The 25,455-nt window shown below is 44.1% G+C and overlaps 1 protein-coding gene across 1 annotated transcript; it reads right to left on the reverse strand.

Moving 5' to 3' along the window:
• Positions 1-21,829: 21,829 nt before the first annotated feature.
• LOC133814603 (pollen-specific leucine-rich repeat extensin-like protein 1) lies at positions 21,830-22,773 on the reverse strand. The gene is made up of 2 exons (XM_062247542.1): positions 22,446-22,773; positions 21,830-22,188 (listed from the first exon to the last, which is right to left on the reverse strand). The coding sequence occupies exons 1-2, from the start codon at positions 22,771-22,773 to the stop codon at positions 21,830-21,832; spliced, it is 687 nt and encodes a 228-aa protein (XP_062103526.1).
• Positions 22,774-25,455: the final 2,682 nt, after the last annotated feature.

Consider the following 25,455-nt stretch of genomic DNA (forward strand, 5'->3'; position numbering starts at 1 on the left):
TCCAAAGGTAGGCTGCTTGGTTTATTCTGGTCGATAGAATTCTATACAGAAGAGGGTACTCAATGCCACTCTTAAGGTGTGTCTCAAAAGAAAAGGCCAACGAATTAATGCGAGAAGTCCATGAAGGTTTCTGCGGGGATCACACTGGGGGGCAAAGTTTATCAAAGAAGATCCTAAGGCAAGGATACTTCTAGCCAACAATGAATGAAGACTCTATGGGCTTTGTTCGAAGGTGTGACAAGTGTCAGCGATTCTCCAAGATTCCGCGAGCAGCCCCTAATGAGCTAAAGCAGATGCAAAGTCCGTGGCCATTCGCAGTGTGGGGAATAGATTTGATTGGGTCTTTGCCCACAGGAAAAGGCAACGTCAAATATGCCGTGGTAGCTATTGATTACTTCACAAATTGGGCCGAAGCTGAACCTCTTGCAACCATAACGACAAAAAAAGTGATGGATTTTGTGGTCAAAAAGTGTGTCGCTATGGATTGCCAAGAAAAATGGTCTCAGACAACGACACTCAGTTTGATAGTGATCTGTTCATGGATTTTTGTGAAAGGCACGGGATTATCAACATCTTTTTTTCAGTAGCTCTGTAACGACCCAAATTTCCTAATAAGGTTTAGGACCTTGATTAGGAGGTCGGGAGGGCCATAATTGATTTATTGTGCAATTATATGACTATATGCATGATTATGTGGATCATATTATTATATGATGATAAATGCATGCATAGGGGTATATATTTTGTTATGAGGGCATTTTGGAAATTGGCCCATTGAGGGCGTAATTGTATATTGGTATGTGTATCGGTAAACTATTGTTGAGACCACATTATAATGTGGATTTGTTCGAGCTATTCGGCATGAGACGATCTTTGAGTATAAGTTAGCGGTTTGGTCATAACGGGATTAAGTTCAGTGCTTGGGGTGAGTCCTGGGGTAATTTGGTGATTAGAGTGTTGCCGGGAGTTAAGGGGTAACGGGATATGAATTATTGGTATTCGATAATTTTGAGAATAACGGGAATTGGAGGGTGTTAATTATGGTTAAAGGGATAGGTGCGAAAGGATGATTTTTCCCTTGGTGGATGTTAAGGATTTTAATTAGACTTGAGGGCATTTAGGTCTTTTTACCTTAAAGATATATATGAATCAAGGAAGGTTGTAGAAAATAGGAAGCAAAATAGAGCACTTCACATCTTCTTCCGTACACCATCTCCCTTCCATTTTTCTTTGGATTTTGAAGCTTCTTTTGAGGAACCAAGCTAGGGAATCAAGTTTTGAGGATCTAGGGTATTGCTCCACCATTGAAGATGAGTTCATACTGAGCTTGAGGTAAGATTCTAACCATTAGAACTCTGGCTTCCTACTCTATTTTCTTATTATGTTCAGTTGAGATTTTGGGTTTGAAAGTTGAGAATTCAATGGGGTTTTTGGCAAAGCTTGGGTAGGTTATGATGTCTAGGACTAGTATATATGGTATTTGGGTTCAATTAGGGGTTTAAATGGTGTTTGGAAGCTTTTGAATCAGGTTGGAGATGGAGGATTCGAAGGAGGAAGAACCAGGGCCATGTTTGCCTGGTCCTAGCGCTGTAGCGCCCAGAGGGTAGCGCTACAGTGCTAGCCAGGGAAAAATGTCCCTGGTTGTAGCGCTGGGGCGCTGTTTTCTCAAATGCATATTTTGGGTGTTTTCAAGGGTTTTTGGCTCGGGGTTTCAATCCTTAAGGCTCGGGATCGAATCTACTCATCATTTAGGTACAATTCAGGGTCCCGGGAGTGAGGTTTAGGTTAAGACCCATTTATTGATATCTTCATTAATTGGATTCCATATTTGGTTATGACAAGGTGACCACTAAGGGGTCAAAGGATAGATCGTTCTCAAGGGTCGTTCGTAACATATTTCTCGCTCAAACAAGAGGTAAGAAAACTACACTCGTTTATGTGGATAGGTTAGGACTAAGTGTTCCCTATATTTGTATGCATTGTTATATGATTGTGATAAACCATGTGAATATGTTGGGACGAAGAGCTCCCTATATTTGTATAAATGTCATGAGATGGTATTATGCCATAGGGACATGTGATAAACGACCTAAGAGTGTCGGAATCAATATTTGCGCACAGGGTGTGGCTCAGCCACTGGTAGCTGAGGACAGCTTATTAATCACTGAGCTCGATTAAGCTGGCCAAAGTCAGTGGGTATAACATTGGCGGTGGCCTAAGTGAGCCGAAGATAGTGGGTTAAACAGAGGGAGCAGCCTAAGATTGTTGACCCTGAATATTGTGTAATGGTTGCAATAAACTATGATTATTGTTGTTAATCTAATGAATATGATATGTTGATTATCTGGATGACAAATTATTAATTTGTCGATTGTTATCACTGAATAGGGGAATGTTATGAATTGTTGAATACTTGGTTATGCTTTGTGGAATATTTGGTTATTGATATTGATCATACTGTGTCATTATGTTTTCTTGCTGGGTCTCGGCTCACGGGTGCTACGTGGTGCAGGTAAATGCAAGGGTAGGTTGATTCAACCATGAGTTGGAGAGCTCTGGGGGTGAGGGGTACATTGTCAGCTGCTCGGCCACCACGGTCGAGGGTTTGTACAGGGACGGAAACCTAAAATGTGTATTTTTCCATTAGAGTGGCCTGAGTTATTTATAACTTCTGGAATTTTTGTAAATATGTCATCTAAACCCTGTTTTGAGATTCCATGTACTAAACTGTCTTTTTTTTTAATAAAATAACATGTTTATAACCAAAATATTTTATTCTTAATCCGTCGATGACGTTAGATTCACATTTTGTTTAAATGACTTGATTAGCAAGTCTTGCACTATTTTAAACACACAGTGCAATGGTCTTGGTTACCCAGGGCGTTACAACTTGGTATCAGAGCGGTCTAGGTTTATGGGTTCCTGAAGACTGGCTGAACATGTACACTCACCGCTGAAGACAAGCTTGATTCAAGGTTTTGTAATTGAATACATGAGACTATATGCTTAAGTGCTTGAATGAAATATGAATGTATTAATTGGTATGACCAATAGGGAGCATGAGATACTGATAGGGCCTGGCCCTTGATTGCTGTGTGATGATATTGAGGCGTGCTGATTAGCATTGCTCTTGCATGTGAATGAATACTTGGATAATGATTGGTATATGGATTGCACGTGATTATATGTAATGCCCCGGATTCCCTAATATGATTTAATGGCTAGATTAGTAGGCCGGGAGGGCCATAACTGTTTAATTATGCCATTAAATGAGTTTATGCATGTATATGTGAGTTATATTATGATATGATGTTATATGCGTGCATGTGGGTCCACATTTAAATAATTATGCTATTCTGATAATTTGGCCCATTGAGGGTGAATTTGTGTATTTGGGTGCATAACTTGATTTGTGAATGAGATCCCATTATTATGGAGATATATTCGAGCTATTCGGCATGAGACGGTCATATTTGATGGATTAGCGGTTTTGTCGTAGCGGGGTCAATTTTGGGGTAATAGAAATGCTTATTTGATGAAAAATTGGGAATATTTGAGATCAGGGTGAAATTTCAGAGGTTTTGACTATAATGTCCCCAGGGGTGTTTTTGGGACCCCGAGCACTAGGTTTTATTTGAGGTTACTTAAGCTTGAAGAAGCTGTCAGATAGATCGTACGATAAGAAAACCTCTCGTTCTTCCTTTTGATAGCCCGTTTTACCGTTTGAGCATTTTCGAAGATATCTCGAGTTCTAGGAGTCGGAATCAAGCAAGGATTGAGGCATAGCGATCCTAGGGAAGATTAGAAGCATCTTAACCGAATTATTTGACGGAAAACAACCCAATCGAAGGTAATCGAGGTTTAAGTTTTGAGTTTTTCCGAGTTTCTAAGCTTTGAATTGATTTTGTGAATTGTTGAGTTTCCGATTCGTTTGAACCTTGGGTTTTGAGGGTTTTTATGCATGGGGAAGCTTGGGAACTTTGTTTTGATGATTGGGGAATGTTTAGGTATGATTTTGGAGGCTTTGGAGTGATAAAATCACGTTTGGGAATGGCCCAGGGTGGAGAGCCGCGGCCCTGTTCTTGAGGCGCCGCGGCCCTTCTTTGAAGAAGCAGGTGGAGGCTTTGTGCTTGCTAGGCACCGCGGCCCTTGATGGAGGGCGTCGCGGCCCTTGCCTTTGGGAACCCTGGGGGCCGCGGCCCAAGGTGCTAGGGCCGCAGCCCTTGCCCTGTTTTCGCCCCGTTTGCTCGTTTTGACCCCGGGAACTTAGTTATAGGCCTCGGGAGTGTTCCTACTACTTGGATTAGTTGGGCTTGATCTTCCAGAGGCTAGATATTGGTGTGGGAACCTATGTTGATCATTATTATTAATGATGTCTCATGTTTGGTTTTAATTAGGTGACCGCTAAAGGACTAAAGGTTGATCGTTCTCACGGGTCGTTCTTTTAATCTTTCTAGCTCGAATCTGAGGTAAGAAAACAGTGTATGGATACAGTTGCACCCTGTATAGATATATGACATGCATGGTTTTCTATTGAAGCATGTTGGTTGATATATGTGGACATGGATTGCATATTAAATGCTAGTGAATGTTGATTACCTGTTTATGACACTGACTGGTCAGGGACCGACCCTAAAGTCGATGAACACGCATTGAATGGCTCCATGGCATTAATGCGAGACCGACCCTAAGGTCGAAGAACTTATAAGCGCTTGCCTGGTCTAAGACCAGATGTTTATAGCCAAGGTATATGACCCCGGTGACTGTTTGTCACATGGCTAGGAGACGTTGTCCATAGTTACGACTCTAGAGTTGAGAGGAAGGTTATGTTGGTGACCAATCACCATGCACGTGTCCTGATCAAACTTATGAAAGAATCACTTATCAGTTAAGCCCTGGTGACCCTATCGTCACATGGCTAGAGGGAGCTATGCTCACTATTGTGGCTTTTGGCTATTGTCACCTATTTGTTTGGACTGATAGTCCTGAATGGTTATTATGATCATTGTTGATATTATGTCATGCTTTATTGTGTTTTCTTACTGGGCCTTGGCTCATGGGTGCTGTGTGGTGCAGGTAAAGGAAAGGAGAAGCTTAACCAACCCTGAGTGGAGAGCTTGGGCGATGTGGTGTACATATTGGGCCGCTTGACCGCCACGGTCAAGGAGTTCTCAGAGGAACTAGGGGTTTACCCTATTTTTGCCGCTTAGGCCGGCAGGAATTGTATATTTGAAACAGTAGCGACACTTTTGTATTATGAATAGCTTGTAAATATTTTGAAAGGCTCATGAGCAGTTTATTTACTTCATGAAATGTATCCTTTCCTTTTTACTAGTTTTCCACCTTAATCTAATAATAACACTTAGATCACGTTTTTAACCAAAGGACTCGGGTAGCGAGTCAAATTTCCGGTTCACTGTTCACCGTAACTGTTCTGGGGTAACCAGGGCGTTACAACTTGGTATCAGAGCAATGCCAAGGTTAAGGTTCCTGTAGACTGGCCGGCTATGTACACACATCACCGAAGTCAAGCTCGACTCATGGTTTGGTAACTATTTATGTGGTTATATGAATAATCATTTAAATGTGATATATATGCTTTACCTGTGTGCATGAGATACCATGTTGAGCCTGTGCCCTGAAATATTATATCTTCAGCAAATGTGTGCTAATTAGTACTGAGATTGCTGGCACCTGCTTATTAGTATGGTTGTTTATAAGTTATTATGTGATACATGCTGAGTGTTGAGTGCCATGAACATGTATCTGAATGTGAATATTGAATGACTATGGAATGTGATAATTGTCTGTTGTTCTTAGACCGTAAGGCGGCAAGAGGTTTAGTTATTACTACCTGACTGGCCGTATTGATTATTGTTTCAGTAAGGTATCAGTGACAGAATGAACACAGGGCAAACAGACATGTCAGCTGGCCAGAGTGATCCAGGCCAGAATAATAACAGTCAGGGTCAAGAGAATGACCAATCCCAGATTCCACAGCCAGCACCTGCAAACTGGCAACAGATGTTTGAGGAATTGCAGGCTACAGTGTTAAAACGGGGAGAGGAGCTTCGTCTCCTAAGACAGCAGCAAGTGTCTGTTGTGGCCAGTGTTGCAGAGGCACCTTCTGTGTCGGTGCCAGTTATTGGGCAACTGCCTGGGGTTGAAAACAGATTGGAACCTCTTTATGAGCGGTTCAGGAAGCAACAACCTCCTGTGTTTGAAGTCAGTGCCGATCCTACGAAAGTTGAACAATGGATGAGCATGATTACCACTATTCTGGACTTTATGAGGGTAGTTGGTACTGAGAGGGTGGCCTGTGCTGCCTATATGTTTCAGGATGATGCCCGGATTTGGTGGGAAGTGGTTGGTCAGACCAAGAATGTTAATCTCCTGAGCTGGGAGGAATTTCAGACCTTGTTCAATGAAAAGTACTATAATGACGCTATTAGAGCGGCGAAAGCTGATGAATTTATGAGGCTACTTCAGGGAAGCTTATCAGTAACCGAGTATGCCTTAAAGTTTGACCGGTTGGCAAAGTTTGCCAAGGAGTTGGTGCCCACTGATGGGACCAGGAGAGAGCGTTTCTTATAGGGGCTACAGCCCAGGTTAACCCGAGATGTACGCATCACCACTGTGGCAGGAGTGACTACTTATGCACAGGTGGTGGAGAAGGTACTCACAGCTGAGAGTGCAGAGACTAAGATCTAGCGTGACAATGCAGCCAGAAGGGATTTCAGGAGGCCAGGTCCTCCATTTGTGGGTTCTAGTAGGGGTGTTGGCCCCAGTGATCAGAAGAGGAAGGTTCCTGATACCTTCCCAGTTCCAGGCCCTGACAGACGGCCCCGTGGTATTTCTATGGGTCGTCCAGGTGGCAATGAAGCCTGGAGGTCTTATCCTGAGTGTCCTAGATGCAAGAGGCATCACTTGGGAGAGTGTAAGGCAAGGGCCTGCTTCTCTTGGGGAGCAGTGGGTCATCTAAAAAAGGACTGCCCTAAGGCAAGAAAGGAAGAACCCAGGAAGGCAGACAGCTCGGCCCCAGCGCGAGTGTTTGCATTGACTCAGGCAGAAGCTGAGGCTTCCCCCTCAGTTGTTACAAGTCAGCTTCTTAGTGCAGGAACTGCTTATAATGTATTGATTGATTCTGGTGCTACACATTCCTTTGTTGCTAGTAGTGTTATTGATAGGTTGTGTAGACCTTGTGATTTCTATGCTGTGGGGTTTGGTACTTTGTTACCCACTGGGGAGTTGGTTGTATCCAGGAGGTGGGTCAGGTCTTTGCCAGTGATAGTGGAGGGCAGAGAGTTGTCAGTGGATCTTATAGAGTTGGTTATGACTGACTTCGATATGATACTGGGTATGGACTGGTTAGCCAAGTATGGGGCAACCATTGACTGCAGACGGAAGATGGTCACCTTTGAGCCTGAAGGTGAGGATCCTTTTGTATTTGTTGGTGCTGTGCATGGACCCCGTATTCCTATGATTTATGCATTGAGGGCTAGGGATTTATTGCAAGGGGGTTGCATTGGATTCTTAGCCAGTGTGGTTGATACCACCCAGGTCATGCCAGTGAGACCAGAGGATACTAGACTTGTATGTGAGTTTCTGGATGTGTTTCCTGAGGATTTGCCAGGGTTGCCACCACACAGGGAGATTGAGTTCGTTATAGAACTGGCCCCAGGGACGGAGCCAGTGTCTAGGGCACCATACAGAATGGCCCCAGCTGAGTTGAAAGAATTAAAGGTGCAGTTGCAAGAGCTGTTGGATTTGGGTTTTATCAGACCTAGCTTTTCACCTTGGGGTGCGCCAGTTCTGTTTGTAAAGAAAAAAGATGGTTCTCTGAGGATGTGTATAGATTACAAAGAACTGAATAAGTTGACAATTAAGAACCGGTATCCTTTGTCAAGGATAGACGATCTGTTCGATCAATTGTAGGGTAAGACGGTATTCTCTAAGATCGACCTTCGTTCTGGTTATCATCAGTTGAGGGTTAAGGAGGGAGATATACCGAAGACCGCATTTCGTACCAGGTATGGGCATTATGAGTTTTTAGTTATGTCATTTGGATTGACTAATGCCCCTGCTGCTTTCATGGATATGATGAACAGAGTGTTCAAAGATTATTTAGACCAGTTTGTGATCGTCTTTATCGATGATATTCTGGTATATTCTCAAACTGATTCAGAGCATGAACATCATCTAAGGTTGGTTCTATAGAGATTAAGGGAACACAAATTGTTTGCAAAGTTCAAGAAGTGTGAATTCTGGTTGTCTCAGGTGTCCTTTCTTGGGCATATTGTTAGTAAGGAGGGGATTAAAGTAGATCCATCAAAGATTGAAGAGGTCAGAGATTGGCCAAGGCCGAAGAATGCTTCTGAGATTAGGAGTTTTCTTGGATTGGCAGGGTATTACAGGCGTTTTGTGGAAGGGTTCTCAAAGATTACTACTTCGTTGACTGAGCTGACACGCAAGGGTCAGAAGTTTGTGTGGTTAGACAAATGTGAGAACAACTTCCAGGAGTTGAAATAGAGGTTGATTACAGCTCCAGTTCTGAGTCTTCCGACAGACCAGGAGAAGTTTGTGATTTACTGCGATGCTTCTCATCAGGGTTTGGGCTGTGTTTTGATGCAATCAGAGAGGGTTATAGCTTATGCTTCTCGTCAGCTGAAGGAGTACAAGAAGAGGTATCCTACTCATAACTTAGAGTTGGTAGCGGTGATTTTTGCTTTAAAGATATGGAGGCACTATCTCTATGGAGAGAAGTGTGAGATTTATACAGACCACAAGAGCCTGAAGTATTTCTTCACCCAGAAAGACTTGAATATGAGGCAAAGGCGTTGGCTGGAATTAGTAAAAGGTTATGATTGTGAGATTCTGCATCACCCAGGGAAAGCCAACGTGGTAGCTGATGCCTTAAGCCGGAAGGGTCCGGGACAGATTCATGGTATTAGGCTGATAGCCAGGGAATTAGCTGATGATATGACCGGAGCTGGAATAGAGTTGCTGGTGGGCTAGTTGGCCAATATTACGCTACAGTCTACGCTGCTATAGAGGATCAAGGAGGGTCAGTTGAATGATCCACAGCTGATCAAGATTGGAGAGGATGTCTTGGCTGGAGCATCCAGGGATTATATAGTGTCTGATTTGGGGTTGTTGAGATACAAAGGGCGGATATGTGTTCCGTTAGACACTGCGTTAAGGCGGAAGATTCTGGATGAATCTCACACTACACCTTACTCTTCGCATCCAGGCACCACGAAGATGTATCAGGATGTGAGATCATTGTATTGGTGGCCAGGGATGAAGAGAGATGTAGTAGAGTATGTGGCTAAGTGCTTGACATGTCAACAGGTCAAGGCTGAGCATCAGAGGCCGGCAGGGTTACTGCAGCCTCTGGATATCCCAGAGTGGAAGTGGGAAGACATCACAATGGACTTTGTGGTGGGCTTGCCCAGGACTGTTGGTCAGCATGATTCCATTTGGGTGATAGTGGATCGCTATACCAAGTCAGCTCACTTTCTTCCAGTGAGGACTACTTATATTGTTGACCAGTATGCAGATCTCTATGTAAGAGAGATCGTGCGCCTCCATGGAGCTCCTAGGTCGATCGTGTCAGATCGGGACCATACGTTTACTTCCAAGTTCTGGGAGAGTTTACAAACAGCTATGGGTACACGACTGAAGTTCAGTACAGCTTATCATCCTCAGACAGATGGGCAATCTGAGAGGACGATCCAGATATTGGAAGACATGCTGCGGGCATGTGTGCTGGACTTTGGTGGATCATGGAGTAAGTATCTGCCTTTGATAGAGTTCTCCTATAATAACAGTTATCAGTCTACCATTGGTGTTGCACCTTATGAGATGCTGTATGGTAGGAAGTGTAGATCCCCCTTTCATTGGGATGAGACATGTGAAAGGAGATACTTAGGTCCTGAGGCAGTTCAGAGGACCAGTGAGGCTATTGACAAGATTAGAACTCGAATGCTTACTTCTCAGAGTAGACAAAAGAGCTATACAGATCCCAAACACAGGAACGTGGAGTTCCAGGTAGGAGACTATGTCTTCCTTAGAGTCTCACCATGGAAAGGGGTGAGAAGGTTTGGGAAGAAAGGCAAGCTGAGTCCCAGGTTTTTGGGTCCATTTGAGATCCTGGAGAGGATTGGTCAAGTGGCTTACAGGCTAGCTTTGCCTCCGGCATTGTCAGCCGTGCATAATGTGTTCCATGTATCCGCTCTTCGGAGGTATGTATCTGATGAGAGACATGTTTTAAGTTATGAAGATCTAGAGCTTGAGCCAAATCTCTCCTTTGAGGAGTAGCCTGTTCAGATACTTGATCAGAAAGATAAAGTCCTCAGGAATAAGACAATACCTTTGGTTAAGGTATTGTGGAGGAACAGCAAGGTCGAGGAGGCGACCTGGGAACTGGAGTAAGATATGCGGAGTCAGTATCCCGAGCTGTTCAGGTAAATTTCGAGGACGAAATTTCTGTAAGGAGGGGATAGTTGTAATGCCTCGGATTCCCTAATATGGTTTAATGGCTGGATTAGTAGGCCGGGAGGGCCATAACTGTTTAATTATGCCATTAAATGAGTTTATGCATGTATATGTGAATTATATTATGATATGATGTTATATGCGTGCATGTGGGTCCACATTTAAATAATTATGCTATTCTGATAATTTGGCCCATTGAGGGTGAATTTGTGTATTTGGGTGCATAACTTGATTTGTGAATGAGATCCCATTATTATGGAGATATATTCGAGCTATTCGGCATGAGACGGTCATATTTGATGGATTAGCAGTTTTGTCGTAGCGGGGTCAATTTTGGGGTAATAGAAATGCTTATTTGATGAAAAATTGGGAATATTTGAGATCAGGGTGAAATTTCAGAGGTTTTGACTATAATGTCCCCAGGGGTGTTTTTGGGACCCCGAGCACTAGGTTTTATTTGAGGTTACTTAAGCTTGAAGTAGCTGTCAGATAGATCGTACGATAAGAAAACCTCTCGTTCTTCCTTTTGATAGCCCGTTTTACCGTTTGAGCATTTTCGAAGATATCTCGAGTTCTAGGAGTCGGAATCAAGCAAGGATTGAGGCATAGCGATCCTAGGGAAGATTAGAAGCATCTTAACCGAAGGATTTGACGGAAAACAACCCAATCGAAGGTAATCGAGGTTTAAGTTTTGAGTTTTTCCGGGTTTTTAAGCTTTGAATTGATTTTGTGAATTGTTGAGTTTCTGATTCGTTTGAACCTTGGGTTTTGAGGGTTTTGATGCATGGGGAAGCTTGGGAACTTTGTTTTGTTGATTGGGGAATGTTTAGGTATGATTTTGGAGGCTTTGGAGTGATAAAATCACGTTTGGGAATGGCCCAGGGTGGAGAGCCGCGGCCCTGTTCTTGAGGCGCCGCAGCCCTTCTTTGAAGAAGCAGGTGGAGGCTTTGTGCTTGCTGGGCATCGCGGCCCTTGATGGAGGGCGTCGCAGCCCTTGCCTCTGGGAACCCTGGGGGCCGCGGCCCAAGGTGCTAGGGCCGCAGCCCTTGCCCTGTTTTCGCCCCGTTTGCTCGTTTTGACCCCGGGAACTTAGTTATAGGCCTCGGGAGTGTTCCTACTACTTGGATTAGTTGGGATTGATCTTCCGGAGGCTAGATATTGGTGTGGGAACCTATGTTGATCATTATTATTAATGATGGCTCATGTTTGGTTTTAATTAGTTGACCGCTAAAGGACTAAAGGTTGATCGTTCTCACGGGTCGTTCTTTTAATCTTTCTAGCTCGAATCTGAGGTAAGAAAACAGTGTATGGATACAGTTGCACCCTGTATAGATATATGACATGCATGGTTTTCTATTGAAGCATGTTGGTTGATATATGTGGACATGGATTGCATATTAAATGCTAGTGAATGTTGATTACCTGTTTATGACATTGACTGGTCAGGGACTGACCCTAAAGTCGATGAACACGCATTGAATGGCTCCATGGCATTAATGCGGGACCGACCCTAAGGTCGAAGAACTTATAAGTGCTTGCCTGGTCTAAGACCAGATGTTTATAGCCAAGGTATATGACCCCGGTGACTGTTTGTCACATGGCTAGGAGACGTTGTCCATAGTTACGACTCTAGAGTTGAGAGGAAGGTTATGTTGGTGACCAATCACCATGCACCTGTCCTGATCAAACTTATGAAAGAATCACTTATCAGTTAAGCCCTGGTGACCCTATCGTCACATGGCTAGAGGGAGCTATGCTCACTATTGTGGCTCAGCTATGGATTGAACTCTGGGATGGGTCGGAGCATTGGGGCCGCTCTAGTGCATGAGATGGTTATCTGTACTTGGGCAACAGGGGGTCTAGTTTACAGGTTGGCCATCAAGATAAGGATGAGGCTTAGTGATGTTATTTAGTATGCACCAGAAGTGAAAGACGCTATCTGAAAGATGCTAGGTAAGGATATGTTTTCTATATGGGATGATTTGGTACGCTAGGGCGGATTTCCCAAGATTAGAGAAAGGAAGAGTGGGATGCCTTGTTACATTCTGAGCCCGAGACTAGTTCCTCAGATTTGACCAGTGGATTGGATCATTTTTGTTTTGGTTAGAAAATAATCTGGAAGAATTTGGTGCTGGGTGTCTCCCAGGAAAGATTTAGATATGAAGTACATACCGCAAGGTGGTTATACGAGGGGCTTGAGATGTGAGTACTTGTTGAGGAAGGGTTAGCAACTCTACAAAGAGGAATTAGAATATGAGTGCTAGAGGGGTTCATAGGGGAAGTGGTTGAGCTTGTCATATAAGAGCTTCGACATAGGCCTGAGGAAAGCTAATGTGTTGAATAAGGGACAACCATGGATTGTAGGGAATATTACTTGAAGTATATTGACTTAATTGAACGGAAACTAAATTGGTCTGTAAGGGTTCAACTGAGTATACAAGGAATTGTTGGGTTCACTTCAAAACTTGGGCATGGGTGGATTTGGTATCAGGGACGCTATAAGGAATGATATTAATTTGGTGGAAGGAATTCCTGGTTCATCTGAATAAGTATTTGACTTAGGGGTTGGATTGGACGGAGCGTTGTATCATGGGACTCATTGTTATCGCATGTTAGGGATGAAGAGTTTAAATGCCCCGTTACAAGACAGGACAATGTCTTCAGGAATTGATCATCGATCTAGTTATCACCAGATAAGGATCAAGGAAAGAGACATTTCAGGAATTATTACTTCTACCAAGTGGGGCGCGATGGATCAATAGTAAAGGTTCCTAATCATTTTGTACTTCAATGACATTGATAAGTCCGGCAAGCAGAGAATACAAAATACAACATGAATGGGTTGCATTCAGGTGCACTAGCGATGTGTTGAACTACTCCCCAGCTAGAATCAGAATATGAACGACTACTACACTGATGATATTACGACTGAAGCAGCAGGGTCATAGGTGAGGTTTCAGAAGGTATTAACTTCGTTTTTCAAGGGTACTCAAGGTCATATTATAGGAAGGGAAGAGATTGGGTATGAAGAAATTTGATCAAAAGCACATCAAGACCGGTGAACATATCAGCTACTACTTAAAGTATCTTCGAAGACAGCTACAACGTAAGGATTTTGAATATGGAATGGTTAGTCAAGTATGGGGACGGTGATGGATTGTAAGGAAGGAACAGTAACTCTTGAGTTTAAAAGGGAGAAACCCTAGCAGTAATTGGCGTTGTATATATGGCATTTGTATATAGAGTTGGAGGTCTACTGCAGGGGGATGTTTAGAACCTTAGCTAGTGTGATGGACACTACTTAAGTTGTACCAGTGGGATCAAGACAAACTGGATTAGTCTGTGAGATTCCGGATAAGTTTCCAAGGAATTTGTCAAGGGGTACATCTGTATAAAGAGATAGAATGGTGATTGGATTGATGCCAGGGGTGGAATTAGATCTAGGGCGTTGTATTGAACGATTTCAACAAAGCTGTAAGAATTAAAGGCTCAATTGTTGAGTAGGATAATGTTCTTCAAGGTAGATCTTTGATCTGGTTATTACCAGCTAGAGATCAGGGACAGCTAGAGATCTTTGATCTGGTTATTACCAGCTAAAGATCAGAGAGTAGGACATGCAAAAGTGTTGACGGTGAAATCTCGTCAACGAAATTAGATCGAAAAACTCAAAGGTAAGTCAAGTGATGTTCAAATGAGAACTTAGAATGGACTTATGGAAGGATAAACACAGATCAACAATGGAGTAAAAATTGTATATTGCTTAATAGCTCCAGCTTACAATGAATTTTCCAACCCCCATTCTGAGGGGTAAAGCCTTATTTATAGCTGGGCTCTTATGGCCCCTTATACATGATGGTCCTTTTGGACAAAATAGTACAGGAGTACACTATCAGGGTCATGGCACAAGTGGTAGTGGTGTTGGAAGAGTGGTGGTTGGCTCCAGTAGGTGTCAGAGGTCTGCAAAAGTGCTCATGTCTTGATGCCATGTTATGCCTCCACTACTTGTCGGGTACAGACCACATAAGCGTGCTGAGGGAGTCCGTACCATGTACCATTCTTGTACGGCCATTACTTGTCAGGCATGGACATCACGTCTGTACTCTAACTCATGGACCTTGCGAGATGGTTCCATGAGAAAGAGGTGAGAAGGGCCCCTCGACCCCACGTGTGTACTCTGGGCATAAGACGTATTTCTGTAGAAGTATGAGGCGAGGCCTTGGTGCGAGGTCCTGGAGCGCGCGGACGCGAGGCCCCTGTGTGCGTGGGCGCGAGGCACTGTGCGCGCGGGCGCGAGGCCCCTGTACGCGCGAGCGCGAGGCCCCTGTGCGCGCGGGCACGAGGCCCCTGTGTGCGCGGGCACAAGGCCCTGGTGTGCGCGAGGTAGGCGCGAGGCCTTAGTGCGCACGGGTGCGACGCCCCTGTGCACACGGGTGCCAGGTGAGGTCAGGTGCTTGGGGGCCGCGAGGCGCATGCTTTGGCGAGGCGTGGGACACATCCCAGGTGTGAGGTGTCTTCTTGGCGCGAGGTCCATGGTGTGGGATACCTCGGGGCAAGGCTAGGCGCGCCTCACTTGGCGCGAGACACATGGTGCGAGACCCTCGGGGCAAGGCTAGGCATGGTGCATGAGGTGTTGGCATGCGCGAGGTACAGCTGGGTGCTGCCGGAGTGGTGTCCGCGAGGCCCATGCGCGAGGCGTAGCTGGGTGTTGCACGAGATGGAGGTGTCTCGCGAGGCTGGGGCCTTGACTTCGAGGGGCATGGCTAAGGGCCATGTGTGCATGACAAAGGCGTCTTACGAGGTGATGCAACTTGGAGGACTAGAATGACCTCGTGAGGCCTAGAGCCTTGCGAATGTCTGACATTTTGATGGCCTGTAATAACCTTCTGCCTCCATCACGTACTTAGCGCCTTTGGTGCCCCTTAGCTGCTTACTTCATTAAGGGGCTAGAAACTTTTTTTTTTTTTATTGTGGATTTTTGGTATCCACACTTGCCCCCCAGTCTATAGGGAGGCCTTTAGGCATTCTTGTAGACTCTTTTTTTTATTTATTTATTATTATCATTTTATTTTATTTTTGTATTTATCATGCTCGAGGTCCTTTGGAGCCCACGCAAAAAGGGGTTCGATAGGTCTCTCTTTGGTGCACCTTGATTGTATCTATCAGGTTATATTGACCCCTTGGGTTCTGGTTATCTTTTTGCATACTTTTGCGCGCGCTTATTATTTCTTGCGAGAAGCGTCCTTCTCGTCATTAGGCATAGTACTATTTTTGCAAGCGTCTTCTTTGAGACCCTTTTTGCAAGCGTCTTCTTTGAGACCATTTTTGGAAGCGTCTACTTTGAGACCCTTTTTGATAGCGTCTACTTTTGAGACCCTTTTTGTAATCATCTACTTTGGAGACCCTTTTTGCAGCCGTCTACTTTTGAGACCCTTTTTGCAGGCGTCTACTTTTGAGACCCTTTTCGCAAGCGTCTACTTTTGAGACCCTTTTTGCAAGCATCTACTTTGGAGACCCTTTTTGTAGGCATCTACTTTTGAGACCCTTTTTGCAGGCATCTACTTTTGAGACCCTTTTTGCAGGCGTCTACTTTTGAGACCCTTTTCGCAAGCGTCTACTTTTGAGACCCTTTTTGCAAGCATCTACTTTGGAGACCCTTTTTGCAGGCGTCTACTTTTGAGACCCTTTTTGCAGGCATCTACTTTTGAGACCCTTTTTGCAAGCATCTACTTTGGAGACCCTTTTTGCAATTTTTGAGGTGATCTCCCCTCGGGTCGGGACTTTCATGGCTAGATGGTCTTTGTTCAATCTCAAACTTGGTCAGCGACCCCTCTAGCACGACGCCCCCTTCAATATGGAATCTTCAGACGTATTGGTAGTAGGGCGACTGGAGGAAGGTTTGCTTTCTTCAACGTGGGAGTTCTTATGGCCCTCTTCCACACGTATGTACTTCTGTGCTCTCTCTCGAAGTCATCCAAATTTGAAACTTCTCTTTTGAGCATGTTACCCCATAACTTGCTTCCTGGTCGTACTCCGGCTGTAATAGCCATCTTGAGCTCTACTTTGGTTAAACTTCCCACCTTCGTTGCTTCCATATTGAACCTATGGATATAGTTCTTCAAACTTTCATCCTCGCCTTGTTTTATGTTAGCGAGGCTAGTAATTGGCACGATGTAATCACATGTTGCATGGTGTTGCTGAAGAAATTCATCAGAGAATTGCTGCCATGATTTGATTGTTCCTAGCCTTAACCTCTTGAACCACTTGTACGCCACTCCTTTAAGCGTAACGACAAAGCAATGGCACTTTGCCCTGTTGTTGACCCCCCTTAACCTCATCAAGTTATTGAAGGAGTCTAAGTGATATTTTGGGTCTGTAGTACCCTCGTACGGAGTCATGCGAGGCTCTCTGAAGCCAGTAGGCATTTGTTCAGCCTGGATCTCCCTTGTGAAGGGCGAATCACGGTCAAATTCTTCATCTTTGTGCCCCCCAAGTGCAGTGGTAATCTTGTCTCGAGGGCTTCGCATTTTAGTGTCTAGTCTCCTCTTCTTTTTGCTTGAGGAGTCTCGCGGGTCCTCAGACTGAACCCTTGCTTTGGTCGTGCTCCTCGGGGGAACCGCGGGGGGCGCTTCTTTTGAGGTGACTTCTGCTTCATTCTTGCGACCATAATCTTCCTTCTGCCTTTGCTCCTGGGGGCATTTCGTCAGCCTAGGTTTTCCATGGGACCTTGTCGGGAGACTTTTATTCGTGGAGAGTCGGGTTCCCCCATCGTCTATGGGGACAGTGTTTCCCCCTTTTTCATGATCATTCTCTTTACGCTTAGGAAGGGGTGTGCTCAACTTTCCTTGTAGTAGGTCGTTTAAGACCTTCTGCATGTTCTCTATTGTGGTTTCTAGCCTTCGAGTCTTTTTATGTAACTCTTGAATCTCATCCCTGTAGAAGTGAGTCCTTGAGCTGGAACTTATCGAGTGTACCCCGGGACCCTTACTTGGCCCTTGCATCGATGGACCTGGGTCTTGGTGGCCTGAGCGTGGTGCCACCGGGGGCTGGTGAAGTGGATGCACTGGCAGCTCTGAATGACCTCCGTCAGGCCGGATGGCCGGGGATGATGCTTCCTTATCCTCCCTTGGGGGAAGAGGCTCATTCGGTCTACCTCCATTCTTGTGCGGAGGGGGGTCTTTCTTGGAAGCCCTCCGCTCTACTTCGTCCCGGCGAATCTCATCCTCTTGTATTTGCCGTAGGCGTTTTGAACGTCTTAGCATCTTTCTTCGTTGGAAGTGATGGAAGAACGCTGGCTTGATGCTTGTTCTTCCCACAGATGGCGCCAAACTATTGACGGTGAAATCTCGTCAACGAAATTAGATCGAAAAACTCAAAGTTAAGTCAAGTGATGTTCAGATGAGAACTTAAAATGGACTTATGGAAGGATAAGCACACATCAACAATGGAGTAAAAACTGTATATTGCTTAATAGCTCCAGCTTACAATGAATTTTCCAACCCCTATTCTGAGGGGTAAAGCCTTATTTATAGCAGGGCTCTTATGGCCCCTTATACATGATGGTCCTTTTGGACAAAATAGTATAGGAGTACACTATCAGGGTCATGGCACAGGTGGTAGTGGTGTTGGAAGAGTGGTGGTTGGCTCCAGTAGGTGTCAGAGGTCTACAAAAGTGCTCATGTCTTGATGCCATGTTATGCCTCCACTACTTGTCGGGTACAAACCACATAAGCGTGCTGAGGGAGTCTGTACCATGTACCATTCTTGTACGGCCATTACTTGTCTGGCATGGACATCACGTCTGTACTCTAACTCATGGACCTTGCGAAATGGTTCCATGAGAAAGAGGTGAGAAGGGCCCCTCGACCCCACGTGTGTACTCTGGGCACAAGATGTATTTCGTTAGGCGTATGAGGCGAGGCCTTGGTGCGAGGTCCTGGTGCGCGCGGATGCGAGGCCCCTGTGCGCGCAGGCGCGAGGCCCCTGTGTGCGCCGGTGCGAGGTACCTGTGCGCGCGGGCACGAGCCACTTGTGCGCATGGGCGCGAGGCACTATGCGCGCGAGCGCGAAGCCCTAGTGCGCGTGTGGTAGGCGCGAGGCTCATGTGTGCGCGGGTGCGAGGCCCCTGTGCACGTGGGCACGAGGCCCTGGTGCGCGTGGGCACCAGGTGCTTGGGGGCCGCGAGGCGCATGCTTTGGTGAGGCGTGGGACACATCCCAGGTGCGAGGTGTCTTCTTGGCGCGAGGTCCATGGTGTGGGACACCTCGGGGCAAGGCTAGGCGCGCCTCACTTGGCGCGAGACACATGGTGTGAGACCCTCGAGGCAAGGCTAGGCGTGGTCCATGAGGTGTTGGCATGCGTGAGGTGCAGCTAGGTGTTTCCGGAGTGGTGTCCGCGAGGCCCATGCGCGAGGCGCAGCTGGGTGCTGCGCTAGATGGAGGCATCTCGCGAGGCTGGGGCCTTGACTCCGAGGGGCATGGCTAAGGGCCATGTGTGCATGATAGAGGCGTCTTACGAGGTGATGCAGCTTGGAGGCCTGGAATGACCTCATGAGGCCTAGAGCCTTGCGAATGTCTGACATTTTGATGGCCTGTAATAATCTTCTGCCTCCATCACGTACTTGGCGCCTTTGGTGCCCCTTAGTTGCTTACTTCATTAAGGGACTAGAAACTTCTTTTTTTTATGGTGGATTTTTGGTATCCAAAAAAAGACTGTTATCATATTAGATAAGGGCACTGGGGATGCTGAGTCATGTGTTGAGGATTTGGTCAATGCCAAATTGCTTTTGTTGAATGGGTGAACAGAATATCCAAGGATTATCTAAATTAGATTTGTGATTGTCTCAATCGTTGGTATTGTGATGTGTTCTTGGTTGGAAATTCACCAAGGTTAAGGAACGCCTTAAGAGTAGGAGTTTCCTTGGACGGGCGTGATAGTACATGTATTTTGGGATGAATTCTGAGTCTTTTTACACGTCAGAATCAGTTTGTGAGTTGTTACAACACCTCGGTGACAGGAAAAAGTGATTTTCTATGCATCGTGTTGATTAAAGGATCTTACCAGAACTAGAATAGAGTTTCTAGTGAGCTAAGTGGCCAATTTGATATTTGAGATTATTATCTCATAAAGGATTAAGGAAAGACAGTTAAGTGAACCACAGATGGGAGAATTGAAGGCAAAGTCTTAGCTGGATTAGCTAAGGATTATACAATGTCAGGTATAAGTTTATTGTAATATAAGGATCGGATCTGGAATCTAATGGACATTAGAATTAAATGAAAATTCTAGATGAATCCCATACTACTCTCTTGGTCTTTTCATCCAGGCATCAGGAAAAAGGTACCAGAGTTTGGAGGTTTTATATTGGTGGCCTGGGATGGAGAGGGACATAATGGAATATATGACAAAGCTCTTAACCTGTTAGTAGGTCAGGACAAGGTATCAGAAACCAGTAAGGCTATTGCAGCCTTTGAGTATTTTATAATGGGAATAAAGAATCATTGCGATGGGTTTCGCGGTGGGCTGCCAGGACGGTGGGTCAGGGTGGGATGGTTGGGTCATTATGGACCAGCATTTTGGGTGAATTCACTCTTATCAGTAAGGGAAAGTTACACAGTTGATCAATATTCAGAACTCTATGTGAGATAGATAGTATGCCTTCATGGAATTCAAGGTCTATTTTATCGAATGAGGACTTTGTTTTACTCCCAAGTCTTGGGAGGGTTAAGGAAGACGATGAGTATATAATTGGAATTTGGTGCAGATGATTATTCTCAGATTGATGGTAAATCAGAGAGAGTTATCCAGTTATTGGAAGAACACTTGACGAGATGAGGTATGATAGAGAATGTATATCACCCATTTGTTGGAATGAGATAAGTGAGGTGTTATATTTGGATCCTAAGGTAGCTCAGAGGATCATTGAGATTATTAAAGGTTAGAGCTTGGAGGCTCACTTTTCAAAGTAAATGAAAGAGTTTTATTAAATTGGAAAGAAAAAATATGGGGTTCCAATTAGAAGATTGTACCTTTCTCAAAGTATCACCAAGGATAAAGGGGTGAGGAGATAAGAGCAAGTTGGACCCTAGAATGTTAAGACTGTTTGGATCCTGGAAAGGATCAATGAGGTTGCTTTTAAGTTGATAACAGTTCTGGCACTGTCAGCTGTACACAGTGTATATATATTCCATGTTGGGGACATGGGTTAGAGAAACTCATGTGTTGAGTTATGGGGATCTGCAGCTGAAGATGGAGTTATTCTGTGTGGAGTGGCTAGCTCAGTTATGAGATTGAAAAAATAAGGTTTTGAGGAATAAAAATGTACCTTGAGTTAAGGTAATATTTTAGAAACAGTAGGTCAAGGAATGACCTAGGAAACTGGAATCAATTGTGCGAAATTTATATTCCAAGCAGTTCAGATAAAATTTTAAGGACGAAATTTCTGTAAGAAGGGGATAGTTGTAACAACTCAAATTTCCTAATAAGGTTTAGGACATTGATTAGGAGGCTAGGAGGGCCATACTTGATTTATTGTTTCATTATATGACTATATGCATGATTATGTGGATCACATTATTATATGATGATAAATGCATGCATAGGGGTATATATTTTGTTATGAGGGCATTTTGGTAATTTGGCCTGTTGAGGGCGTAATTGTATATTGGTATGTGTATTGGTAAACTATTATTGAGACCACATTATAATGTGGATTTGTTCGAACTGTTCGACATGAGACGATCTTTGAGTATAAGTTAGCGGTTTGGTCATAACGGGATTAAGTTCGGGGCTCGGGGTGAGTCCCGGGGTAATTTGGTGATTAGAGCGTTGCTGGGAGTTAAGGGGTAACGGGATATGAATTATTGGCATTCGAGAATTTTGAGAATAACAAGAATTGGAGGGTGTTAATTATGGTTAAAGGGATAGGTGAGAAAGGACGATTTTTCCCTTGGTGGCTGTTAAGGATTTTAATTAGACTTGAGGGCATTTAGGTCTTTTTACCTTAAGGACCTCATCCATCTTAAGCTCCTCAGCGTGTCTGGCCTCGAACGCTTTAAGCTCCTCAGCATGTCTGTCCTCGGACGCCTTAAGCTGCTCGCCAAGTCTCTTCTCAAATTGAACAGCCAGGGCTCCCGAGTGGCGCCAGCTAGCGCTCATGGTTAGAACTCCCTACGATCAGCAAGAAGGTAAAACTGCTAGTAGAAATAAAATGACAAGATAAAAAAATAAAGCTCAGTAGGAAATGGCAACTCACACTAAGCACTTCATTCAGCGCATGGTTAATGATCTGGTCAACCTCCATGGAGTCGGTACCGATGATGGCTTCTCGGCTGTGTCAGTGCCTTGATAGCTTAGTCATCCTATCTTTGGCCGAACTAAGCACAATGTTTGTCAAAGCTTCTCCTGTCTGATCAGGAGGTGTCTGGTCAGCAGGAGCTGGAGGAGGTTGGTTAACAGGCGCTAAAGGATGTGTATGGTTGACAGGGGCTGGCGGAGATGTCTGGTCGATGGGAGCTGGAGGAGGTTTTGTTTCCTTGGAAGGAACTGGCATTGGAGGATCCCCGGTCCGAACCTTTTTCGTCGGAGAGTTCTTGCTACTTTCTCTGCGGTGTTGCCTACTCCCCTTTTTCTTGCTCAAAGGAGTGACGGGTTTAGGTTCGCAGTACAGGTCGAACAAATCTTCAGTTGACATGACTGCAAAAAAAAGAAGTGAACAGTCAGGCATTATAGATGGAGATATCTACTAAATCAAGAAAATAGGATCAAGGAAATTATAAGTAAAATACTCGAGCTACAACTACTGGTCGCTACATTACTTATTGTACTACTGCTACACTCACTCACTACCTTGAAGAAGTCTGAATTTAAATTAGGCATGTATTTAAAGTTGTCGTCCCCGTCAAATAAATGACAGGGAATGGGCAAACTGTCTAAGAGTGAGAAGTCAGTACCATTCTCATCTGAAGATTGAAGAATAGGCTCAGGATGCTCAGAAACCTTCCGCTTGCCCTTTCCTAGTGGGGCAGGGGCAGCAGCTGCTCGCGGGATGCTGGAGGGTTCCCTGATGGTCACTCCCATTGTCCTCCTCCTCAGAGGTTGCGACACATCTTGGTGTTGCTCGGGAACTTCTCCACCGGTAGCACTCCCTGCAGTTGATTCCCTCACATCCTGGTGAGGGGCCAAAAGGCCAACTAGCCTTAGATTATTCTCCATGACCAACTCTTTAACACTTTTTTCTATATCGGTCATGCTGACCAGGGAAGTTGCTCGTATCTCCATTTCTGGAGTAGGAGTTGGTCGACACCATGGACCTGGATGACACCAAAGTTCTAAGGAATGTGCAGAAAAGCTAAAGAAAATTAAGCGACCAGTGAATAAACAATTTACCTCCTTCAGTGAAGGCTAGATTGTTGGTGACCAAGTCAAGTCCAGTGTTAAAAATTACTCCTGAAAGTACTTTCCCACGTTGGACTTGTGGGTGATCTCACTCTAGAAAGTGTGACAGATTCCTAGTGGTAAAAGTGGAAGAACCCCGTGTTGTTGTGATTGGGGTTGGACTTGAGATCAAAAAAATAATTGATCTCGTGTGGCATAGGAACGAGCCACTTCTTATGGCTGTACAGGATATAGAGAGCAGAGAGCACTCTATATCTGTTTGGGGTGATTTGGAAAGGAGCGACCTCGAAAGTGGAAAAGTTGGAATAACGTTGCTCGTGTATAAAAGTTAAGCTTTTATACGACCAGCAGCATTCTAACAAAAACACTAAATTCTATGCAAACAGTTTCGGAAACGGTTTAAAAAGCAAAAGTGAAAAGTTTTTCAAGAAAAACTTTTCAACTCTGAAAGGGCGGGGAAAACCCAGTTTTTTCTGCATGCTTGAAAGTCGAATTTTTACTTCGATTTTATGCCCTAAATCAATAATCCTAACTCCCAAACTGATTCCTAAGCCTCATATAGTGTTATTTTCTTATCCTATCATCCTAAGACCTACGTACCCATTTACCCCAAATCGGTTTTTCAAGAACATTCAGAAACTCAAAGTCTGAAACAAACCAGAAATTAAATATTGCATGGCAGTCTGACGACGGAGAAGTTCGAGAAACTTACTCGGATAAAGATTAGTGCAAACTTCCGAGACGATGAATGGCTGGGAAAAAACTCTGTGGATCGTTGGGATCGTTTGGGTCTTCTAGGTTCGAAGGGTTCTGTTCTCCAGTGTTCTTGAGAAAAAGATAGAAAGTAAAGGTAAAAGGTAAATATGAAGGGCTATATATACATTGGTCGAAGCACGGTTACAGAGGTAATCATGAGGGGTGATTTTTCAAGGCATGGGTAAGCGTAATAGCCGTCAAATCACTTTTTGGGAAACTACAAAGACATTATTGGTTGCCTTTTTTCGATAAGGCATGGATGACTCTAACAGATTTGACAGGGCATACGAAAGGTCGGTTGTCTGAGTTTACTTTATACTGGTTGCAGTAAAATAAACTTGGGGGCAAATGTTTACCCAAAAACGGCTCCTGATGACATGGCAAGATTGACCTACACGTGGCGGCTTTAAGTGAATAATATCCTGCTAGACCATCTACTAGAAACTTATTGGTTTATCAAGCATCATACTTATGTGCGACCAGCCTGGTCGCATACTTTCATTTACTTCCTTTATTCATGCAAATCTCTAATTATGCATTAATTGTAATTTCTTTTATTACCTAGATACGCAAGTCTTAATTGTAATTAAGGCCCATTGGCCCGTGTAACTTCCTGGAGCCTATAAATAAGAATAAAAGGGCTCTAGGGAAGGGACTTTTCGAGCTTTGAATCCGGAGAGAAAATTGTAGTGTGATTATTCACCGAAGTGGTAATTCTCCCAAAGCTTGTGAAACTCGTGAACCATAGTTCATTGATCACAGTATTGAGACTCTACATCAATAAGAACACTAAGTGGACGTAGGTCATTACCATCCAATTGGGGCCGAACCACTACAAATCGTTTGTGTCGTTTACTTTTTCATTTGAATTTCTTCTTGGTTTCATCTCATTTTATATCGTTTATTTGACTCCGTGTCGTTGACCAATTTGAAGGTTTACAATGATAATGGCACTCAAATTGACTTAATTAATGATGTAGCAGCTATTTACTCATTTATGGCTTATTTACTGGTGCAAAATCATGCAAAATACCAGCTGCAACATTTAAAAAGACAACTTGCAAGAACATTTTGGATTCAAAATAAATAAAATTTTATTGATGCAAAATACTAGCTACAAATTCCATTTTCATTGTCAATATACAAACAGTCGTTGATTCAAATTACAAGTTCAATTTTTTATCCAAACAGACACAACAACAAATATAGACATCAACAATATTAATTTGAAATTTTTACAAATCCAAACAAGGCTAGCCCCATTTTCATTAGCTTGGTCTCTCAAATATCAAGTTCCACATGCCATTGGTCCCATAATTTTGTCTTCATTTTCCATAGTCTACAGTGGTTCTCTGATATTGCTAATCTCGTGCTTCTGCTCCCTAATTCTTCTCAACAGCCCCAGTATGACTTTTTTGGATCTTTCACAAATTTCAGGGTCAACTCAATGAAAAAAATTACACCCACCTGCTGACTGGAAATTCAACAAAAAAAAAATAAAAAAGGCAACAAAGAACCTGCGATTAAACAAAAAAAAATTGAAAAAAAAATTAAGGGACAACGATCTTACCTTCTTCTTCCAGCAAGCAATGAACCTTCTTCCAGGATTAGCGTCTATCCATGACATCCTCTGAACCATGGTTCCCCACAGTGACAAGTGTTAGGACCCCTAGATTTTGAAAAATCTTTCTTCCTCCCAGAGTTACTACAAGGGCTTACTCTTTGCCAATTTCTTCGAGGGCTTACGTGAGATGAAGAGGAAGCATCTCCCATTGTCGATTTCATGCTACACTGTCGAAAATGGTTTGT

This window comes from Humulus lupulus, chromosome 2 (genome assembly GCF_963169125.1).
Source record: "Humulus lupulus chromosome 2, drHumLupu1.1, whole genome shotgun sequence".
NCBI classification, from domain to species: Eukaryota; Viridiplantae; Streptophyta; class Magnoliopsida; order Rosales; family Cannabaceae; genus Humulus; species Humulus lupulus.